At 40.9% G+C, this 17,261-nt stretch overlaps 1 protein-coding gene across 5 annotated transcripts in view; it reads left to right on the top strand.

Annotated features, from left to right (window-relative positions):
* pip5k1bb (phosphatidylinositol-4-phosphate 5-kinase, type I, beta b) overlaps window positions 1-17,261 on the top strand; it is a 125,920-nt gene that overhangs the window by 85,145 nt on the left and 23,514 nt on the right. For all 5 annotated transcript variants that reach the window (XM_042332817.1, XM_042332812.1, XM_042332819.1 and 2 more), the window contains 7 exons: window positions 552-704; window positions 3,397-3,696; window positions 7,930-8,135; window positions 11,300-11,383; window positions 12,157-12,205; window positions 12,542-12,626; window positions 14,034-14,192. In XM_042332817.1, coding sequence (XP_042188751.1) covers window positions 552-704; window positions 3,397-3,696; window positions 7,930-8,135; window positions 11,300-11,383; window positions 12,157-12,205; window positions 12,542-12,626; window positions 14,034-14,192 — 1,036 coding nt within the window. The remainder of the gene's footprint in view (window positions 1-551; window positions 705-3,396; window positions 3,697-7,929; window positions 8,136-11,299; window positions 11,384-12,156; window positions 12,206-12,541; window positions 12,627-14,033; window positions 14,193-17,261) is intronic.

Genomic DNA, 17,261 nt, shown 5'->3' with positions numbered 1-17,261 from the left:
TCCTTCATGACCCAAGTCATTATGTAAACAGATTGGTGCATATTTGCCTTATTTAGTGATATTGTATAAACTTTTGTTTTCGATGCTGTTTTTCCCTGTTATGATGTAGTCATCTGGGTCCAGTATCTCTGAGGTTAAGTTATAAACAAACCTTGAAAAAATGGAAAGCAGATTTTTCTTGTGGAAAGCAGATTAGTCAGGGTTGGAAGCCAAGTTGAGTCCCTGGAGACCTTAGCATGAGTCCTTGGAGAACTGCACTTTAGAAACCAATACTCAATTGATGGTGGGTGGTGGGGGTGGGGTATTCAAACAGTGTGGCTCTGTATTATGGATGTAAAAATCTCATTTGCCTGGAAATGCAAGTTTCTTTGTGAGTTTCTTATTAGAATACATAAATGTTTTTTTATTCCTTCTTTGTATCCAGTTTGGATTAAAATTGCTAACATCATACGAAACTGAGCATTATTCAACATTCACACACCCAACAAATGTATGACTGACTTTTAAATTTAACATTTTAAATTGATTTTTCTTTCTTTCTGTCTTGGCAGTATTCTTTATGCAACGAACCACTGATAGAGCTTTCGAATCCCGGTGCTAGCGGGTCTTTATTTTATGTGACGAGTGATGATGAATTCATCATAAAGACAGTACAGCACAAAGAAGCAGAGTTCTTGCAGAAGCTACTGCCAGGCTATTATATGGTAAGAAACAGCAGGTCTTTTAACTTTGTCCGTGTATGCTCTGCATCCAAATAGATGCATAACCGTGCTCGGTTTTGGAAAAAGAAGGATGTCTTTATTCAACTAGAATTGAGGAGTGGATGAGAGTGGGGGGATTGGTCGAGGAATCCAGAAATTCAGGATTGTAAATCGTACTGATCACATTATTTGGGGGACTTCAATCAGCCCAACATAAACTGGGAATGGCCAAGTGTGAAAGACTGAGTTTGTAAGTGTAGTGCATGACTGCTTCCTGACTCAGTGTGTCAGGGAGCCCAGAAGGGGCAGCTCTCTTCTTGATTGAGTTCAAGTCAGAGACCCAGACGTTATTCAGGAAGTGGAAGTAGTTGTTCTATTAGGGGACAGTGATCACAGCTCAATAACCTTCTGTTTGATGGGGCAACTGCACCAGCATGCAACCAAACTCTAGTGTACAACATTAGACAGGTAAACTTTAGGGGTAAAAGTGGCCAAGCTAAGAGACACAGAATGGAAAGCATTTCTCAAGGACAACTCAGTTAAGGATAAATGGGCATCCCTAAAGAACATTATGCAATGCCTACAGGACAATTATGCACCCAAGTGCAGTAGGGGCAAAATAAACATAAACATACCAAATAGATGAATAAGAAAGTGATCTTGAGATGTGTACCTGGATAAACAAAAGACAGAGATTAACCATCAGGAACTACAGCAGGAAAGACATCAGGAGTAACTCTGTTACAATCCAGACGTGAGAGTGAAGTGCCTTGCACAGTTTGCAAAGGAAGCAAATTGAATGACCACAGATTGTGAAGGATGTTGAATATCATCTCTCCTCTTCTCGTCAAAGTACAAGAATACAAATTGGTATCTCGGAAACTGAACACAAAGATCAACTTTGTGAGCGCTGAATAGGAAAAAATTGCTACACGATGCAAGAGAAGGGAGATTAACTTGCCCTCAAGTCAAAAATCATATCTTGTACTTAAAACGGAACAGGTTTTTTTAATTTGTCTCCAGGCTGCTTCCACTTTGGAATACAAATGAACACGTAGAGGTTACAGTTGTGTCAATCAAACTCAGTTTATCTCTGTTGAAGAGTGAGCTACAATTCTAAACAGTTTATTTCTTCACTTTTCTTGAATATTTATGCAATGATTTCTGTGAGCTTTCTTTAAATCAACATATCTGTACTCGGAGCACAAGTAGGAAAATGTTTGCCGGATGCAAACCATTAATTTGGACGACCAAGCCACCACTGTATGTGGGACACTGCTGTGCACAATTAGATGCTGCATTTTGTCCACAAACTACAGTCAATCCACTTTACAGTATATTCTGTGAAGGGCTTTGAGACATCTCAGTGACGTGATAAGACGCTATCTCAAATGCAAGGATTATTGTTATATTTATTATATTTATAGAAGTTTGAAAGAGTGACCTGTAAATGGCTCATATATAAGATATTCTAAATTTGCGCACTTTTATAAACTCATTTGAATTTTATTGTTGAGATGTTTGCAATGCTGAATAAGGTGGAATTGAATTCTCCCAGTTTCTGGGATTACCTCACATACAGAAACAAAACAACATGTTACGTCTAATGCTAATATGAGGTCTTCAGTTCAATAATTCATATGTTAAATTCACTTTGTGCAGTTTCTAAACTCAGTCTTGTGTTGGCTGCCAACTGGTTGCAGATGGTTTGGTCTGATTCCAAACTTGCTTTTGATTATTTTTGTCCAAGTTTAGGTGTTTTAGGATCCAGTTCAACATCCTGGTTCTCACATACAAAGCCCTCCATGGCCTCGCCCCACCCTACTTCTGTGACCTCCTAACCCCCTACCAACCCGTCCGCTCCCTCCGCTCAGCCGGCTCTGGCCTGCTCCACGTCCCCCGACCCACCCAACGTGAAAGGCGCTATACAAATGTAATCTTGTTGTTGTTTTTGTAATTTAACCATTTGTTAAATGACCTGCTCTGCCTTTCCCCATCTCCGCAACATTGCCCGGCTCTGCCACTCCCCTCAGGCCATTGAATCCCTCATACATACATCTAGGTTCAACTATACCAAATCCCTGCTTGACAACCTTCCCAACTCTTCCTTCCAGAAGCTGCAGATCATCCAGAACTCCGCAGCTTGTGTCCTCTCGCTCTGTGACCCCATCAGCCCCACCCTCACCCGGCTCCACTGGCATCCCATCCCCCAGAGGATAAAGTTCAAAATCCTCGTCCTCGCCTTCAAGGACCTCCATGGCCTTGCCCTTCTCTACCACTGCGACCTGCTAACCCCACACCAACCTGTCTGCTCCCTCCACTTAGGAGACTCTGGCCTGCTTCTCGTCCCCCACCCGGCCCATCCCACCATCGGCAGTTGGGCTTTCAGCTCTTCTGCCTCCACCCTTTGGAACTTCATCCCACATTACGTTCTTCTTGCTCTCCCTCCCTTATCTCCTGCAAAACATGTCTCAAGATCCTCCTCTTCGACTGCATATTCCGCCAGCCTCCTACCCTTGCCGTCTCTGCCCTTCATCACCCCCGATCCCAACCTTCTGCTTGGGAATCAAATCCCTGACGGTCCAGCACCTTGGGCCGTCCTCCCGACATGCAAGGAGCTATACAAATATAATTTGTTGTTGTAGAGAGCAGCATGTTTTATCCAAAGCTGTAATGCCTGGTTTATTATTTACAGAACTTGAACCAGAACCTGAGGACACTTCTGCCCAAGTTTTATGGATTGTACTGCATGCAATCGGGCGGCAGTAACATAAGAATTGTAGTCATGAACAATGTGCTGCCGCGTTCTGTGCGGATGCATTATAAATACGACTTGAAAGGTTCAACTTACAAAAGGAGAGCCTCCAGAAAGGAAAGGGAGAAAAGCACGCCGACCTACAAGGACTTGGACTTTATGCAGGATATGTCCGATGGACTCTTTTTTGATGCAGAAACGTATAACGCGTTGGTGAAGACTCTACAGCGTGATTGTCGGGTAGGTAGAAATTTGACACAGGTATTATATGAATATAAATCATTGTACGCAGTTATTTACAATATGATGCTTTCTGTCCTACTCTTTTATCCATTTTTTAAATTGCCTTCAACCTGCAAATTCCCAATAAATTTTTTAAAAATTCTTTGCTACAGAGAAACCAAAAGAGAGAAAACAGAGGTTTTATAGGCAGGTTTACCCGGAAATGGGGATTTACAACTTCAAGGCTCCTTGGATTGAGCACAAAAAGCGAATAATTTTTAGAATAGGAGAAATCGAGTATTGTGGAGGCAGTGAGTGGTGACAGGTCCAAATTATTTCTGAAAACTTTGTATATTCTCAGGTTTCATTTACATATAGCCTTGCCGTTTTGAATGGGAAATGTGATGCTTCCTGCGTAGGTTTCCCTGAACTTGTTCATATGAATTGCAAAAGAGCTTTGTGATTATCATGGACGAATGAATCACGAGTCAAATGTGATGTCTATATTATAAAATTAAAAAGTGTAAAAGTCCAATATTGCCAAATTACAGGGATATAGTTAGGGCGAGGAACAACAACAATAAATTACATTTGTATAGCGCCTTTCATGTCGGGAGAACGTCCCAAGGCGCTGGACAGTCAAGGATTTGCACCTGAGCTGGAGGTTGGGATCAGGAGGGGTGGAGGGCAGCGAGGATGGAGGAAAAAAAGAGAATAGAAGGGGAGGAGGGAGATTTTGATGTTCTGAATGAAATCTTTGTCTGCTGAGTAGCTTGAAGAAATGTTATTGGGGGCCAGCACTAATCATGCAGTGGATGAAGTTGCAGCTTACAGACCTGGAGTTTACTGGCTCGAATCCTGGTCCCTGCTCAGTTTGTGGGCTCAGCTGAAGCTGTATGGGAAAGTTAAATTGACCCTGACAGTGGTGGTGCCAGGCGATGCTGCGGAGGTGGGGTAAGGCAGAGCAGGTCATGGCATGGATGTGGGGTAGAAAGAACAGTTGAGGATCAAACCGGACCCCAAGGTTCTGGACTGGCTTAGCAAGGTGAAGTGTGCAACCATGGATGGTGAAGCTCCCAGAGTCTGAGGTGTGGAGGCGCTGACGGGAGCCAATCAGGAGAGCCTCGGTCTTGTTGACGTTCAACTGTAGAAAGTTGGCTCTCATCCAGGACTTGATGTCTGACAGACATTCTGTCAGGACAGCAGTGGTCCGGGAGTCAAGGGTGGAGGCAGAGAGGTAGAGTTGGGTGTTATTTAGAATGTTCTACACGTCAATTTCTCTTTGAAAGTTTTTAAATGTCACATTTTGCTAGATATTCTCATGACGTGATTTTTACATTATCCTTAATAGCCTGGGGTTAACTGGGTCTTGAACTAACAGAAAAAAATTCATTGTTCAAAAGAGAATTGAAATATGAAGAATTCCATTGTTAGATTAACTTCCACAGCATTGCATTACACATTCTCACTACCCTCTGCATAAAGAAGTTACTCCAAAACTCCCTAAATCTAAAACTCCCTAAATCTATATTTTCCCTTTACTCAAAGTGGGAGAAGTTTTGCAATAATTTAGAAGCTCCAAAATGTTGTGCAACTGCTAAGTGATGCAAGGCCAAATTGCTTTATTTAGCATGGTAATTGAAGTAGAGGTACGGTTAAATAAGCATTATGTATTATCACTGTACTCCTGTATGTTGATGTTTGGTCTCTCTTGGAGACTTGATGAAGAAAATGTTTGGATAAGCACAGTCTGATTTCCAGTCTCCTGATGTATTAACATGGCAGGGTAGCAATTAGAAAGGTTGTCAACACACTCATTTAAACAAGGACTCCAAGCCAGTGGAACACATGTATTTTTAAGAAAAGAATCAAAACTTACTGTTGCTAAAACACAGCTGATTAAAGCAAATTGCAGAACTGTGTTTTTCTTTAACACATAATTACCCTTTTGAAATTATCCACGTGCAGTTTCATACTTCTGAAAACTGGCTGAAGCAATGGAAAAAGTTATTTTTGGCTGCTGCCCTTTATTTACAGAGAGTATCGCAAAGTAATGCATCAATACAACTGATAAGACTGATGGAAAAATGTGTTCATTTTTAAATGTGAGACCTTTTTAGGTGAAAGAAGTGCAATACACGTTAACTATTTAATAGAGGATACTGCCTTATGAAGTGAAGTCATTTTTTTGTTCATGAGCGCTAATATTGGAGCCTGGAGTATGATTTGCAAAGTATCAGTAAATAGCACATGTGTCATGGCTGACTCTGGAGTTCCACTTAATACATTAACTCACGCACCTGGAACTGAGGTCATATCCAAGTGGAGCTTGAGGGACAGGATTCTCTGTTTACTAAGCTCATTGACTTGAATTCATATATGCAACGTATCCAAAAGTTACAGCACTAATGCAACCTCTCAGAATTCATTTCAGCACTTTTCAAATTAGATGAGGATAGGCAATTTCTGGCAGAACGACTGAAATGTTAAACTGGCATCATGATGTCGGTGGGGGAGGGTGGGGGTGTCAAGTGACATTTTTTTGTGTGAAGTAATTTCTATGGCAAGCTATATATAATAATTGTTGCCTACAATTTACAAGTTATGAAAAGAACCTAACATTTTATGTTTTTGCAGAAGGAAAATAGCCAAGCAGTTGTTTTAATTTGTTGTCGAAGAAAGGTTCTTGTAATTTTGTTTTAGAATTGCAGAGTCCCTATTTTCTTCTCAGGAATGTGCCTCTTGGGCAATTTCACCGACAAAGTGTACACTTTACAGTATATTCTGTGAAGCTCTTTGAGATGTCTCAACAACAGAATAAGGCGTTGTAGCAAATGCAAGGATTATTATTATTTATTATTATTTGCAAATAGCCACTATCCTCATTGAATTTAGAACTATGAACTCGCATTATCTTTATTATTTTGTTCAATCTATTACAAAACTGCTCTGTAATAGGTACATTGTTTAAAGGAAAAGGCAGGGGAGTGGCACTAAATTGATAGCCTTTGGAGAGCTGGCGTAACCACAAAGGGCCAAATGTCCTTCTGTGCTGAAAGATTATGAAAGCTTTAGAAGTGGAATCCTGGAACTGAGACCTCAGTGCAGTACTGTGTGCTGCATTGTCGGAGGTTCTTTACTTCAGATGAGACATTTAAACCGAGGCTTCTCTGTTTGTTCAAGTGGATCTGAAAGATCCCACAGCACTTTTCAAAAAGAGAAGAGTGTTTCTCCCATCATCCTGGCCAACAATACCCCAGATATAATTGGTTACTCACTTGCTTTGTGTACATTGCTGTGTGCAAATTGGGGAGGGGGGGGGGGTGCGGGGGAGGAGATGACCGTAAGCACAGTCGAAAAGGAAGCTTTTCAGGCTTTTTAAATTTGCAACAAAATTTGACTGAATCTTCAATGTGTTTAGCTTGTTATCTGTTACTTGTATTAAGAATAAACTTTGAACTTGATATAGTGGTTTATCATGTCGTCAAGACATCTCAAAGCACTTCACAGGATATACAGTAAGTAGTGTGGCTGTGTATTTTGTGGGCAAACATGACACCTAATTGCCAGGACAGCAATGTCCCACAAACAGCCAGGGTATGATAGCCCAATTTTTATTTCGGGGGTTGTTGACCAAAACACAGGAAGAAACTCCCTTCTCTTACCTGCCCGTACCCTCCATTCCTCTGGCTCCGGTCTGCTCCACATCCCCCGCACCAACCGCCCTACCATCGGTGGCCGGGCCTTCAGCCTCTCAGCCCCGAGGCTCTGGAACACTATCCCCCAGTGCCTTCGCTGCCTCCTCCCTTTCCTCCTTCAAGGCCGGTCTCAAGACCTTTCTCTTTGACCGTGTCTTCAGCTCCCCTCTCGACTCTCTACCCCTCCTCGCTCCCTCCCTTCCCTCCCCTCACCCTGACCATTTCCCCCCTGCTCGGGTCCTGACCCAACTGTACAGCGCCTTGGGACGTCCTCCCGACGTGAAAGGCGCTCAATAAATGGAATCTTGTTGTTATTGTTGTTGAATCATGACAAAGAATCTTTAACATCCACCTGAACAGCCAGAACAGGACCTCGGTTTGTCTCAAACTCTCGGGTTGTGGAGTCGTATATATTTGGAACCTTTTCATTTTGAATGATGACATTAATGTAACTGCTGAAACCTGGGTGCTAAGTCAATGGCACCAAGCATGAAATTGCTATTGATTTCTTCCACTGCAGCCGGGTGATGAATTGTGATTTGTATGCCACCAGGTATTAGAAAGTTTCAAAATCATGGACTACAGTCTGTTATTGGGAATCCATAACTTGGACATAGCTGAAAATGAAAATGAGTTAGAGAGTTTCCAAACAGCATCAGATGGGAAACGCCCAGGAGGGCAGAAGGTCTTGTATTCCACAGCCCTGGAATCTATACAGGGAGCTACAAAATCGAAGGAATCTCTTGGAACGGAGGATGTGTGAGTAAACTCGGTGTATTTTCTTGTGAAGCCAATCATTATACTCGGTGGAGAAAAGATTTAATCATTGGTTTTCAGTTTGAATTGTTTAATTTCTTAGATTGCACAAAAAAATGTTGTGTATCCTCACGGATTGATACCTCCTTTCCTGGCAACTTGTTCCAGTCGTTGACTACCCTCTGCGTAAAGAAAAACTGCCTGGTACCTGACCTGAAGTTGCCTTTTACAACTCAATACTGAATGTCGTCCTGTTCTACTGTCACAATACATCCTAAATGATTGATCTGGGTTCACTTTTTCAATCCCATTTAATATTTTGTACACCTCCATGAGGTCCCCTCAGTCATTTTCTCTCACTAGTGAAGAGTCCTAGTTTGATCATTCCGCTATGGCCAGTCTCTTAAGAAGAGGTCAGGCATTTAGCCACAGGAAAAGGCGCAGGAGGAAGAGAAAGCTAGGACCATTTGTTCTACTAGACAGTATGATTTAAATATTCCCTTCACTTGTCCTGTGGATACCAGGACAGCCTACGAGTGTTGCTGAATTTTGAGAACGGCATTTTATTCAGTCAGCATCACACAATTAGACTATGAAAGAATCCCCAAAAGCAGAAGGCACAGCAAGGCTATTTGGGACCGACAGCTTGGAGGAGGGTCACAAATAGTCTCAGGCCATATAATGCCTTTCACTGGTCCAAGATGTAGCAATTCTGCACCATAGACTTCTACTGAAGTTGTCTAGGGAGGTGGTTGAAGATCGTCCCAATTTCCATGTATTCCACTGCTGCAGAGCATCAAAGGGTTATTGTCAATGGAGTTGTTTCTTTTCAGCAGCTGCATCTTTGGGCTTCTTGTTAAGCAATGTTGGGCATTGTTAAAAACTCTTAAAAACGGGTCATGACCCAACTGTGCAGCGCCTTGGGACGTCCTCCTGACGTGAAAGGCGCTCTATAAATGGAATCTTGTTGTTGTTGTTGTTGTTGTATTGGGGGTGGGTGTGTGGCTGAAGTCCCTCATTCCTGGTACCATCCTGGTAAATCTCCTTTGCACCCTCTCCAATGCATTTACATCCTTCCTAAAGTGTAGGGCTCAGAACTGAACACAGTCTCTAACTGAGGCCTAACTAGTGTTTTAGCATGAACTGGCTCTTAGCATGAACATCCTTGCACAACTCAGGATCTTTGAAAAGAGCTATCCAATTCAATCCCACTCCCTTGCTCTATCCCCATATTCCTGCAAACTTGTCCTTCCCAAATAATTATCTACTTCTCTCTTAAAAACTGTTATCAAATCGGCTTCCACCACCCTTTCAGGCAATGCAATCCAGATCCAAACAACTCGCTGTGTAAACAAATTTCTCCTCACCTTCCCTCTGTTTCTTTTAACAACTATTTAAAATCGGTGTCCTCGGGTTTACCAACCCACCTGCCAGTGGAAATAGTTTCTCTTTGTTCGAATCCCCTCATAATTTTGAAAACTTCTATTAAGTCTCCTCTTAACCTTCTCTGCTCTAAGAATAATCCTGGCTTCTCTAGCCTCTCCTGATAACTGAAGTCCCTCATTCCTGGTACCATCCTGGTAAATCTCCTTTGCAACCTCTCCAATTCCTTTACATCTTCCTGAAGTGTGAGGCCCAGAACTGAACACAGTCTCTAGCTGAGGCCTAACTAATGTTTTATAAAAGTTCATCATAACTTCCAGACTTTTGTATTCTAGGCCCATGTTTATAAAGCCTGGTATCCCGTATGCTTTTTTAACAGCTTTATCTACCTGTCCTGCCACCTTCAAAGATTTACTTATGAACCCCCAGGTCTCTCTGTTCCTCCACCCCCTTTAAGATTGTACCATCAAGCTTATATTCTTGATCTCTTCTTAACTTGTTTAGTGGTCTGATATTTGATTATATACAGCTTTTTCATAATGTTTCTTTAGAACATTTTGTGTATCCATTTTGAGTCATATCACGTCTTTGAGACGTCTCAAAGTGCTTCACAGAAAATACTGTAAAGTGAATTGACTGTATATTTGTGAGCGAAACGCGGCAGCCAATTGTGCACAGCAGTGTCCCACAAACAGTCGTGGATTGAAGTGACCAATTTATTATTGTTTTTTTTTCTTGAGGGATTATTATCAGGTGTGTGGAGTTAGGAAACTTGCCCAAGATTTCACCCTGATGGGAATCAAACCCAGGTCTCTCGCTTGTGAGGCGAGTGCTCTAACCACTGAGCTACAGGACTAATATTTCATTGGCTTCCAAATATCAACTAGAAAATGGGGGCTTCTGCCATTAACTAAATGTATCACGCTAACCCATGGAGACACCAATCCAGTGCCCACCTGGATGTAGATTGTGGCGTTCCCATGGATCAGTGGAGTAACAGGAGACGAACAGGAGTGTTTGCAACTCTTGGCACATTTGCGAGCCCAGGTCATGAATACTGCATTTTCAATCCGTGCCTAGCCTGCCTCTAATCATTGATCAGCAGTTTTAAGGCATAAAATCTGGTACCAAGAGGTAAATGGTAAGATAGTAAGTTCATGGACATTTGCAATCAAGTGGTAATTAGAGACAATATACTTTCTCTTTTTAAGTTTCCTTACTGAGGACTGTGAGCTGTACTGGGTTTGCAAACTGTCATCCGACATATAGCATCTGGCTTTGAATCCAGTTTAAAATGATGGGTATGAACATCTGTCTATCTGTTGTAAGGTTTGAGTATAAAGTGAGTTTGCGTATTGTCAACTTTGTTTCTGGTGAACGTAGGGCCACGTCATAAATTATCTGCAGGATGTCACTCAATTTGACCACTTCATATAACTTCATGCAAAAGTATGGTGGGAAGTAGTAACAATCACAGAAGTGCAATAGGGGATCCTATTCTAAGGTTGGTGTTCAGGTACATTTGCTCAAGTAAAATTGGGGGAGAGAGTGGTTTACTCTGCAGTTGTTTGATTTTATCTAAGAAGGCACGAGTAACATGAGCGACAAAGGTGGAGTTTCTTAATAAACATTTCAAACAGGAAAAATAAAGCTTTTTGCATGTGGCAGCTCTTGAATTGTGCTTTATATAGCTAAGGGTTCAGAGTTGGGAACATGAAATTTCCTCTTTCTCTTCCCACACACTCTTGTTCCTAATAAGTTTTTTCTGGATTTTGTTCTTTTAGAATTGGAGGCATACCAGCCAAGAATAATAAAGGAGAGCGGCTTCTACTTTACATGGCCATTATTGATATTCTACAGTCCTACAGGTACGGATAACATGAATATCATTATTTTACTCCAGGGGGAATGGTTGGTGCAGGTATGTTTACTATCCAAGACAGATATCCCATACCAATGAAGACATATGTTAAATGTCATTTACCGATCTATGTTGCTTTTGACTCTTTGCGAAAGACTTTTTAAAACCCAGCTGCGTAGTCTTAAAGAATCAATAGGGTTACCAAGCTGATGGTCTTAACCCTCTCACCAGTGGCTTGAAGAGTCCTGGATGAAATGAGTTTGACTCAACACACTTCCCAATAGGCACAGAGCCGATGTAAATTAGCATGGTGGTAAATCAGCAAATTCTAAGGGGTTGCTGTGAGAATTGAAAATGTTATGTTTTTGCAAAAGATATTAAGAAGTTAGAGCTGCAGTCTATTGGTGTAAGAAAGTTGACGGTGAGGAGAGGAACGGAAACAGAATAAGGGTCAGTTCTGTAGATGACCGTATTGATAAACATAAGGAGTTACTAAAGATTTACTAACTTGTTTGGAAATTAGGAGTATTCACCCACAGATTAACAGTCATACAAAAGGGAGAGGGAAAAAGAGGGGGATGGAAGAGGGTATTAGGAGGGGTAGGGGCCCATGTGGAGTATAAACACCAGCACTGACTAATTGGCCGAATGTTTTGGGGCGGAACAGTGTGTAATTCTGTGTCACTGACACAATGTCCAACATCATTGTTTATAATCAATAAGTAAAGTGTAAATCCAATCTTGGTTTTAAAATACATTTTTTTTTGCCCCTCTCAATAGGTTCATTAAGAAGCTGGAACACTCCTGGAAAGCACTCGTCTATGATGGAGTAGGCTTGAATTTTATTTCTCCTTGACCAATAGAGCATAAGTTAAAGAATGCAATTACCAGGATAGGTCTAGGCAGTAAAATGATTGATGGGAAAGGAGGAAGAAATGTTCTGATATTTCACTACAACTTTGCAGAAATTGAAACAGACGATTTGTGTTTTCTGGTACTTTTTATCAATTTGTTCCAGAATTTAAAGTTTCAAGTTAAAGAGCACGGTATTATCTGGAAGTGGTTCATTGCCTTGTTGGGAGTATTAGGCTTCTTAAAGTACTTTGATATTAAGTCCAACAAAATGGAAGCTAAAGAATTGACTTGTTGTCTTGTTTTCTCACAGGACTCTGTGTCTGTCCATAGGCCTGGATTCTATGCTGATAGATTTCTGAAATTCATGAACTGTAAAGTTTTCAAAAAGTCACAATGTGAGTAAGAGATTTGTGCTCGTTACCCTAGTGCTATAGAACTTACAATGTTGTAAGAGTGATTTATTTTTCCTCTCCCGCCTCCAATCCCCAAACACCGAAATCAACACGGTCAAATCAGAGGCATAGTTTGCAAATTGGTGTAATTGGGGTTTCTCTTTAATTCATTTTGTAAAGCTATTGGTAGAAAGCTGAAACTAACTGTCGTAGTCAACCTCTCTTTGTTCACTGGCACAGTTCCCACACCCTTGAAAACAGCAGTCATCATCCCCAGCCTCTCAGTTCCCTACCATCCCATCCCCAACTTCCCTTTTCCGGGTTCTGGAACGAGTCGTTGCTTCCTAGCTTTGCTCTTACCTCTCCCAGCATTCCTTTCATTAACCCCTCCAATCTGGTTTCTGTGCTTCTCACACTACAGAGACTAATCGGTCATAAACGACATTCTGTCCTTCTGTGACCAGGGCTCTCTCTGTCATTTTGTTCTTCTTGATGCCTGCTGCCTTTGATGCTGTTGATCAATCTGTTCTTCTCCATCACCTTTCACTCAGCTCCACCTACACGGTTCTGAGTGCTTCAGGGAAGGAATGCTGAACTGGCTCCAAGGTTCAAAAAATAAATTTTAAAAATAGTAATTTAGTCACTCAATCCACAACTGTTTGTGGGACACTGCTGTGCACAATTGACTGCCACGTTTCGTCCACAAAATATACAGTCAATTCACTTTTCAGTATATTCTGTGAAGTGCTTTGAGATGTCTCAAAGACATGATAAGGAACGATATCAGATGCAAGGATTATTATCAGGTGACTGATTCGTGCTTGGCACTGAAATGTCAGAATTAAGTCAATCATCTGGTGGACTCTAGCCTGGTTCCTGAGACAGATGGGCCCACAATATTCCAGAGCACTGCTGACAACAACCCAGCCTACCTGGCTCATTAGTAGGTCTTGGAAGGGCAGACCAGTCACTGGGAACAGGAATTCTTCCCACTCAGCTCCTGTGATCTCTGAAAGACAAAATCCTAATGGTTATGGTAGCCCTAGCTGGAAGCTTACCAGACAGTGTTGTCAATGACAAGCTATAAGGTATTAGCTGGTTGAACTCCAGCAGCACCCCAATGCCTACTCTGGGGTCCACTAGCCTTGGCTTTTGCCTACCTGTGCCTAATACTCTCTGGAATTAGGTACGCAGGAAGTGTCCCTCTAGGAAGAGTGGGCTTTCCATATGTAGGTGGATCTCAGTCTAGTTTGGATACTCTTAAGCATGCCGATTAAGCTTGTTTCAAACTACCAGTTGACCAAAACACAAGATTCTTAAAATCCAAAAGTGTATTGATAATGAAGCGAAATGTTAAAGTTTTTGTTGAATATAAAGTGAAATTTATAGTCCCCCTTTTTGTTTTCACAGCTTTGAGGTCATCTCCTTCAAAGAGAGCTCGGAATTCCATTCCAGCTATTAAATACACAGGACAAGAAGTTCCAGCACCTGGGCCCACGCAAGAGCTAACAGATGGAAGAAATGAGACGTTATACGGCACCAGGAGCTATTCCAGCCTTGACGAAGAAGGTAATGTACAGTACTTGTATTTGGCCTCATCTATGGGGGAGTTTTGTGTGCAAACCGAGGGATATAATGATGTATTGAATACATTGGTTGGATGTCAAATGGGCCTTAAACTCAAGATCTTGAGGTTAATTGATGTATTCTCTCTACACACAATGCCTCAAAATAGGGCAAAATCATCTTCGGTCCTGCTCATCGTTATTCAACCAGAATTTGGGAGTGCCATTGTTTGGGTGTATGGGCATTAACACATCTGTTTTCCAACACTTAAACTGATTTTAACAAAACTTATGTATAGAGTGATCTTGCAGGGATCATGCTTCAATATTCAAATGCCTATTCTCAATTTCCTCCAAACTTGATAGTTGACGTTTTCAGATGATTCTCTAGGTATATTTTGTGTGCGTGGTGGGAAATATCATTGAATGGAGCCAAGAATCTACAAACTTTATATGTGAAGAGTAACTTGCCACCTTAATTGAGCTTGATAGTCTCTTGTTAGTTTTTCACTGAATTTGGTCATGAATTTCTCAGTGAGCTGATCGACATTGCAATCAGAAATTGTATATTGCAATCAGAAGTTATAGGGATTCATTTTAAGAAGTTTTGTGGTTGTTTTACTTAGTTTTAAATTTTTTTTGGTGAGCACTGCTCTTTCAACTCTTGAACAGACTGGACTAAAAACTGTAAGGTCCCATTTGATATAAATTGGGTCAAAATAAGGAGCTTTTCATTCTGCAGTTGGAAAGGTTTTAACACTGTCACTGGTTGCCTGAAATTAGATGACCTCACATCTTTGACCCTACTGGGAACAGACCTTTTTTAAAAAAAACACTTGTTAATGGTTAGGTTTCTCAATAACATGTTTTGCTCTCTAACCTGGATACTGAGCATGCAATCTGCTACAGGGGCCTTGTTTTTTTGCAAGAATTAATTTCCTCTTGCAAAGTGATCTAACACTTTGGAAATACTCCCCCTGAAAGCCATGAATGAGAAATCAATTGAATCATTCAAGAAAGTGATAGATAGAATTAGAAATATTAAAGAATTCATTGACAAGGAAGGGTTGGGGGCAGAGTTGGGCACAGTGTAGTGGAACAGTCTGACAGACTGGGCTCAGTGGATTTAATGGTCTTAACTTCCTAAATTTCCGCATAATGTGTGAGATTTCATTTTATCAAATCATTTTTTTTGTGATGGTGTACAAAATACAAACAAGAGGATGATCCAGCTTGCAAACATCTCTGTGTATGAAATGCATAAAACATCTCATCGTTTCATTCCTTTCCCCCAAAGAAAGTGCCTTGCCTGCACCCAGGGGGATCTTGCTGTGTGGGATTGTCCACCAAATGCAAAATACTGTATTTATTTTCAATTACAGTATTTCAAAGATGTATAAAAGCAGGTAGCAGTTACGCCAACTGTTCGAGTATGAGTTTTCCATTTCAGGAAAACCAAAATGACTAGCAACTGCTCTAAAAAAAATGATGGATCGAGTCTTCAATAGGAAGCTAGAGAATCATCTGAAAACGTCAACTATCAATTTGATTCAATAGGAAAGGACTGCTAATCCATGTGAAAAATTAGCTGAGAGAAATGAAATGTGATGTGAGCAGATGTGCAAGGACTGATGTAAGTTTGTTTTCTTTGTGATTAGTATTTAAATGTTCATTTGTATAGATAAAGGTTTGGCTAAAACTGGTTGTGCTGCCTAGTCAAGGGTCTTTATTGAAAGAGGCCAGATGGCCACAGTAATTACACAATATGCCACTGATGGAGAGAAAGTATGGATCTGTTTATTCCATTCTGTTTGGCTTGATTGTACCCAGATGCTTCTAACGGAAAACTAAAATCTATATTTAAACAAAAATGATTTTTTTCTTTCATGCTGTACTTCTGGGTTTCATTTTAGTAATACTATTTGTAAGCAAGTGTCTATTAACACAGAAACGTACCTTGTATGTGCGTGTGTTTAATATGTTAGAATACATCGTCAACAATATTGTCAATTTTAATTTGATAAGATGACCACAGTATCCTAAAATCATCTGTTTGTCCAGGTAACTCTTTTTATTAACATTTGAAAAAACATTTGTACTTTTGGCAGAAATAGTACAATTTATTGCAATACTGAAAGGTCCACTTTATTCTGTAAATTTGCTAGTTACTACTCTCTTTTTGATACAAGTAGAGAGTATAAATAAATGTTGTTAAAATTTACTCAGAAAACTGATTCAAGGGGAAGTCTTCTGAAATGCATAGGAACATCTTCCATTCGTTATGTAGTTCAGTAGATGGTAATATTGACTTTTTTTGTAGAAAAGTGATTCGATGCTAGGTAATAATAATAATAATAATCCTTGCATTTGATATAGCGCTTTTCATATCTTCTAGACGTCCCAAAGCGCTTCACAGAATATACTGTAAGCTAATTGTGCACAGCAGATATTCAGTCACTGCAGTTTTGTAGAATGGAATGTTGTATATTAGTGTTGATGTTATGAGGAGAAACTAATCAGACACTTCAGGTGGCCTTTTAATGAATGCTTTGTTACAATCTCCACCCTCGGGTGACTGATATCTCAGTGGCTTTGGGTTTCACACTGCATGGTTTTATGTAATACATTGGAAAGTTGGGTGTATATGCACATTAGCTCAAGTTGCCATTTTCATGCAGTTTAGCTCAATGCTGTAAGCTACATCACAGCATATATCCAAAAAGCCCTGGATTTGTAGATGAAGGCAGAACCCCATTTGCAATGTCGCACAACAACAACTTGCATTTATATAGCATCCATCACGGGGGGTAGCATCCCGGAGCTCTTGACAGTGGCGGAGTCTGACACCTTAAGCACGATTTGGGTGTCATCCGCGTACATGTGGAAGTTGACCACATGTCTGCAGATGACATCACTGCGAGGGAGCATGTAGATAATACTAATAAACCTTGCATTTGATATAGCGGGAAAAGAAAGGGGCCAAGGACGGATCCTTGGGGTACCCCGTAGGTGCCTGTGCAGGGGCAGGAGGGAAAACCATATGCCAAAATGTATTGTTGTAGTTAAGAAGTTA

The sequence above is a fragment of the Callorhinchus milii genome, unplaced genomic scaffold, assembly GCF_018977255.1.
Source record: "Callorhinchus milii isolate IMCB2004 unplaced genomic scaffold, IMCB_Cmil_1.0 Scaffold1, whole genome shotgun sequence".
In the NCBI taxonomy this organism is placed as follows: Eukaryota; Metazoa; Chordata; class Chondrichthyes; order Chimaeriformes; family Callorhinchidae; genus Callorhinchus; species Callorhinchus milii.
This window is presented reverse-complemented; position numbering and strand designations above follow the sequence as displayed.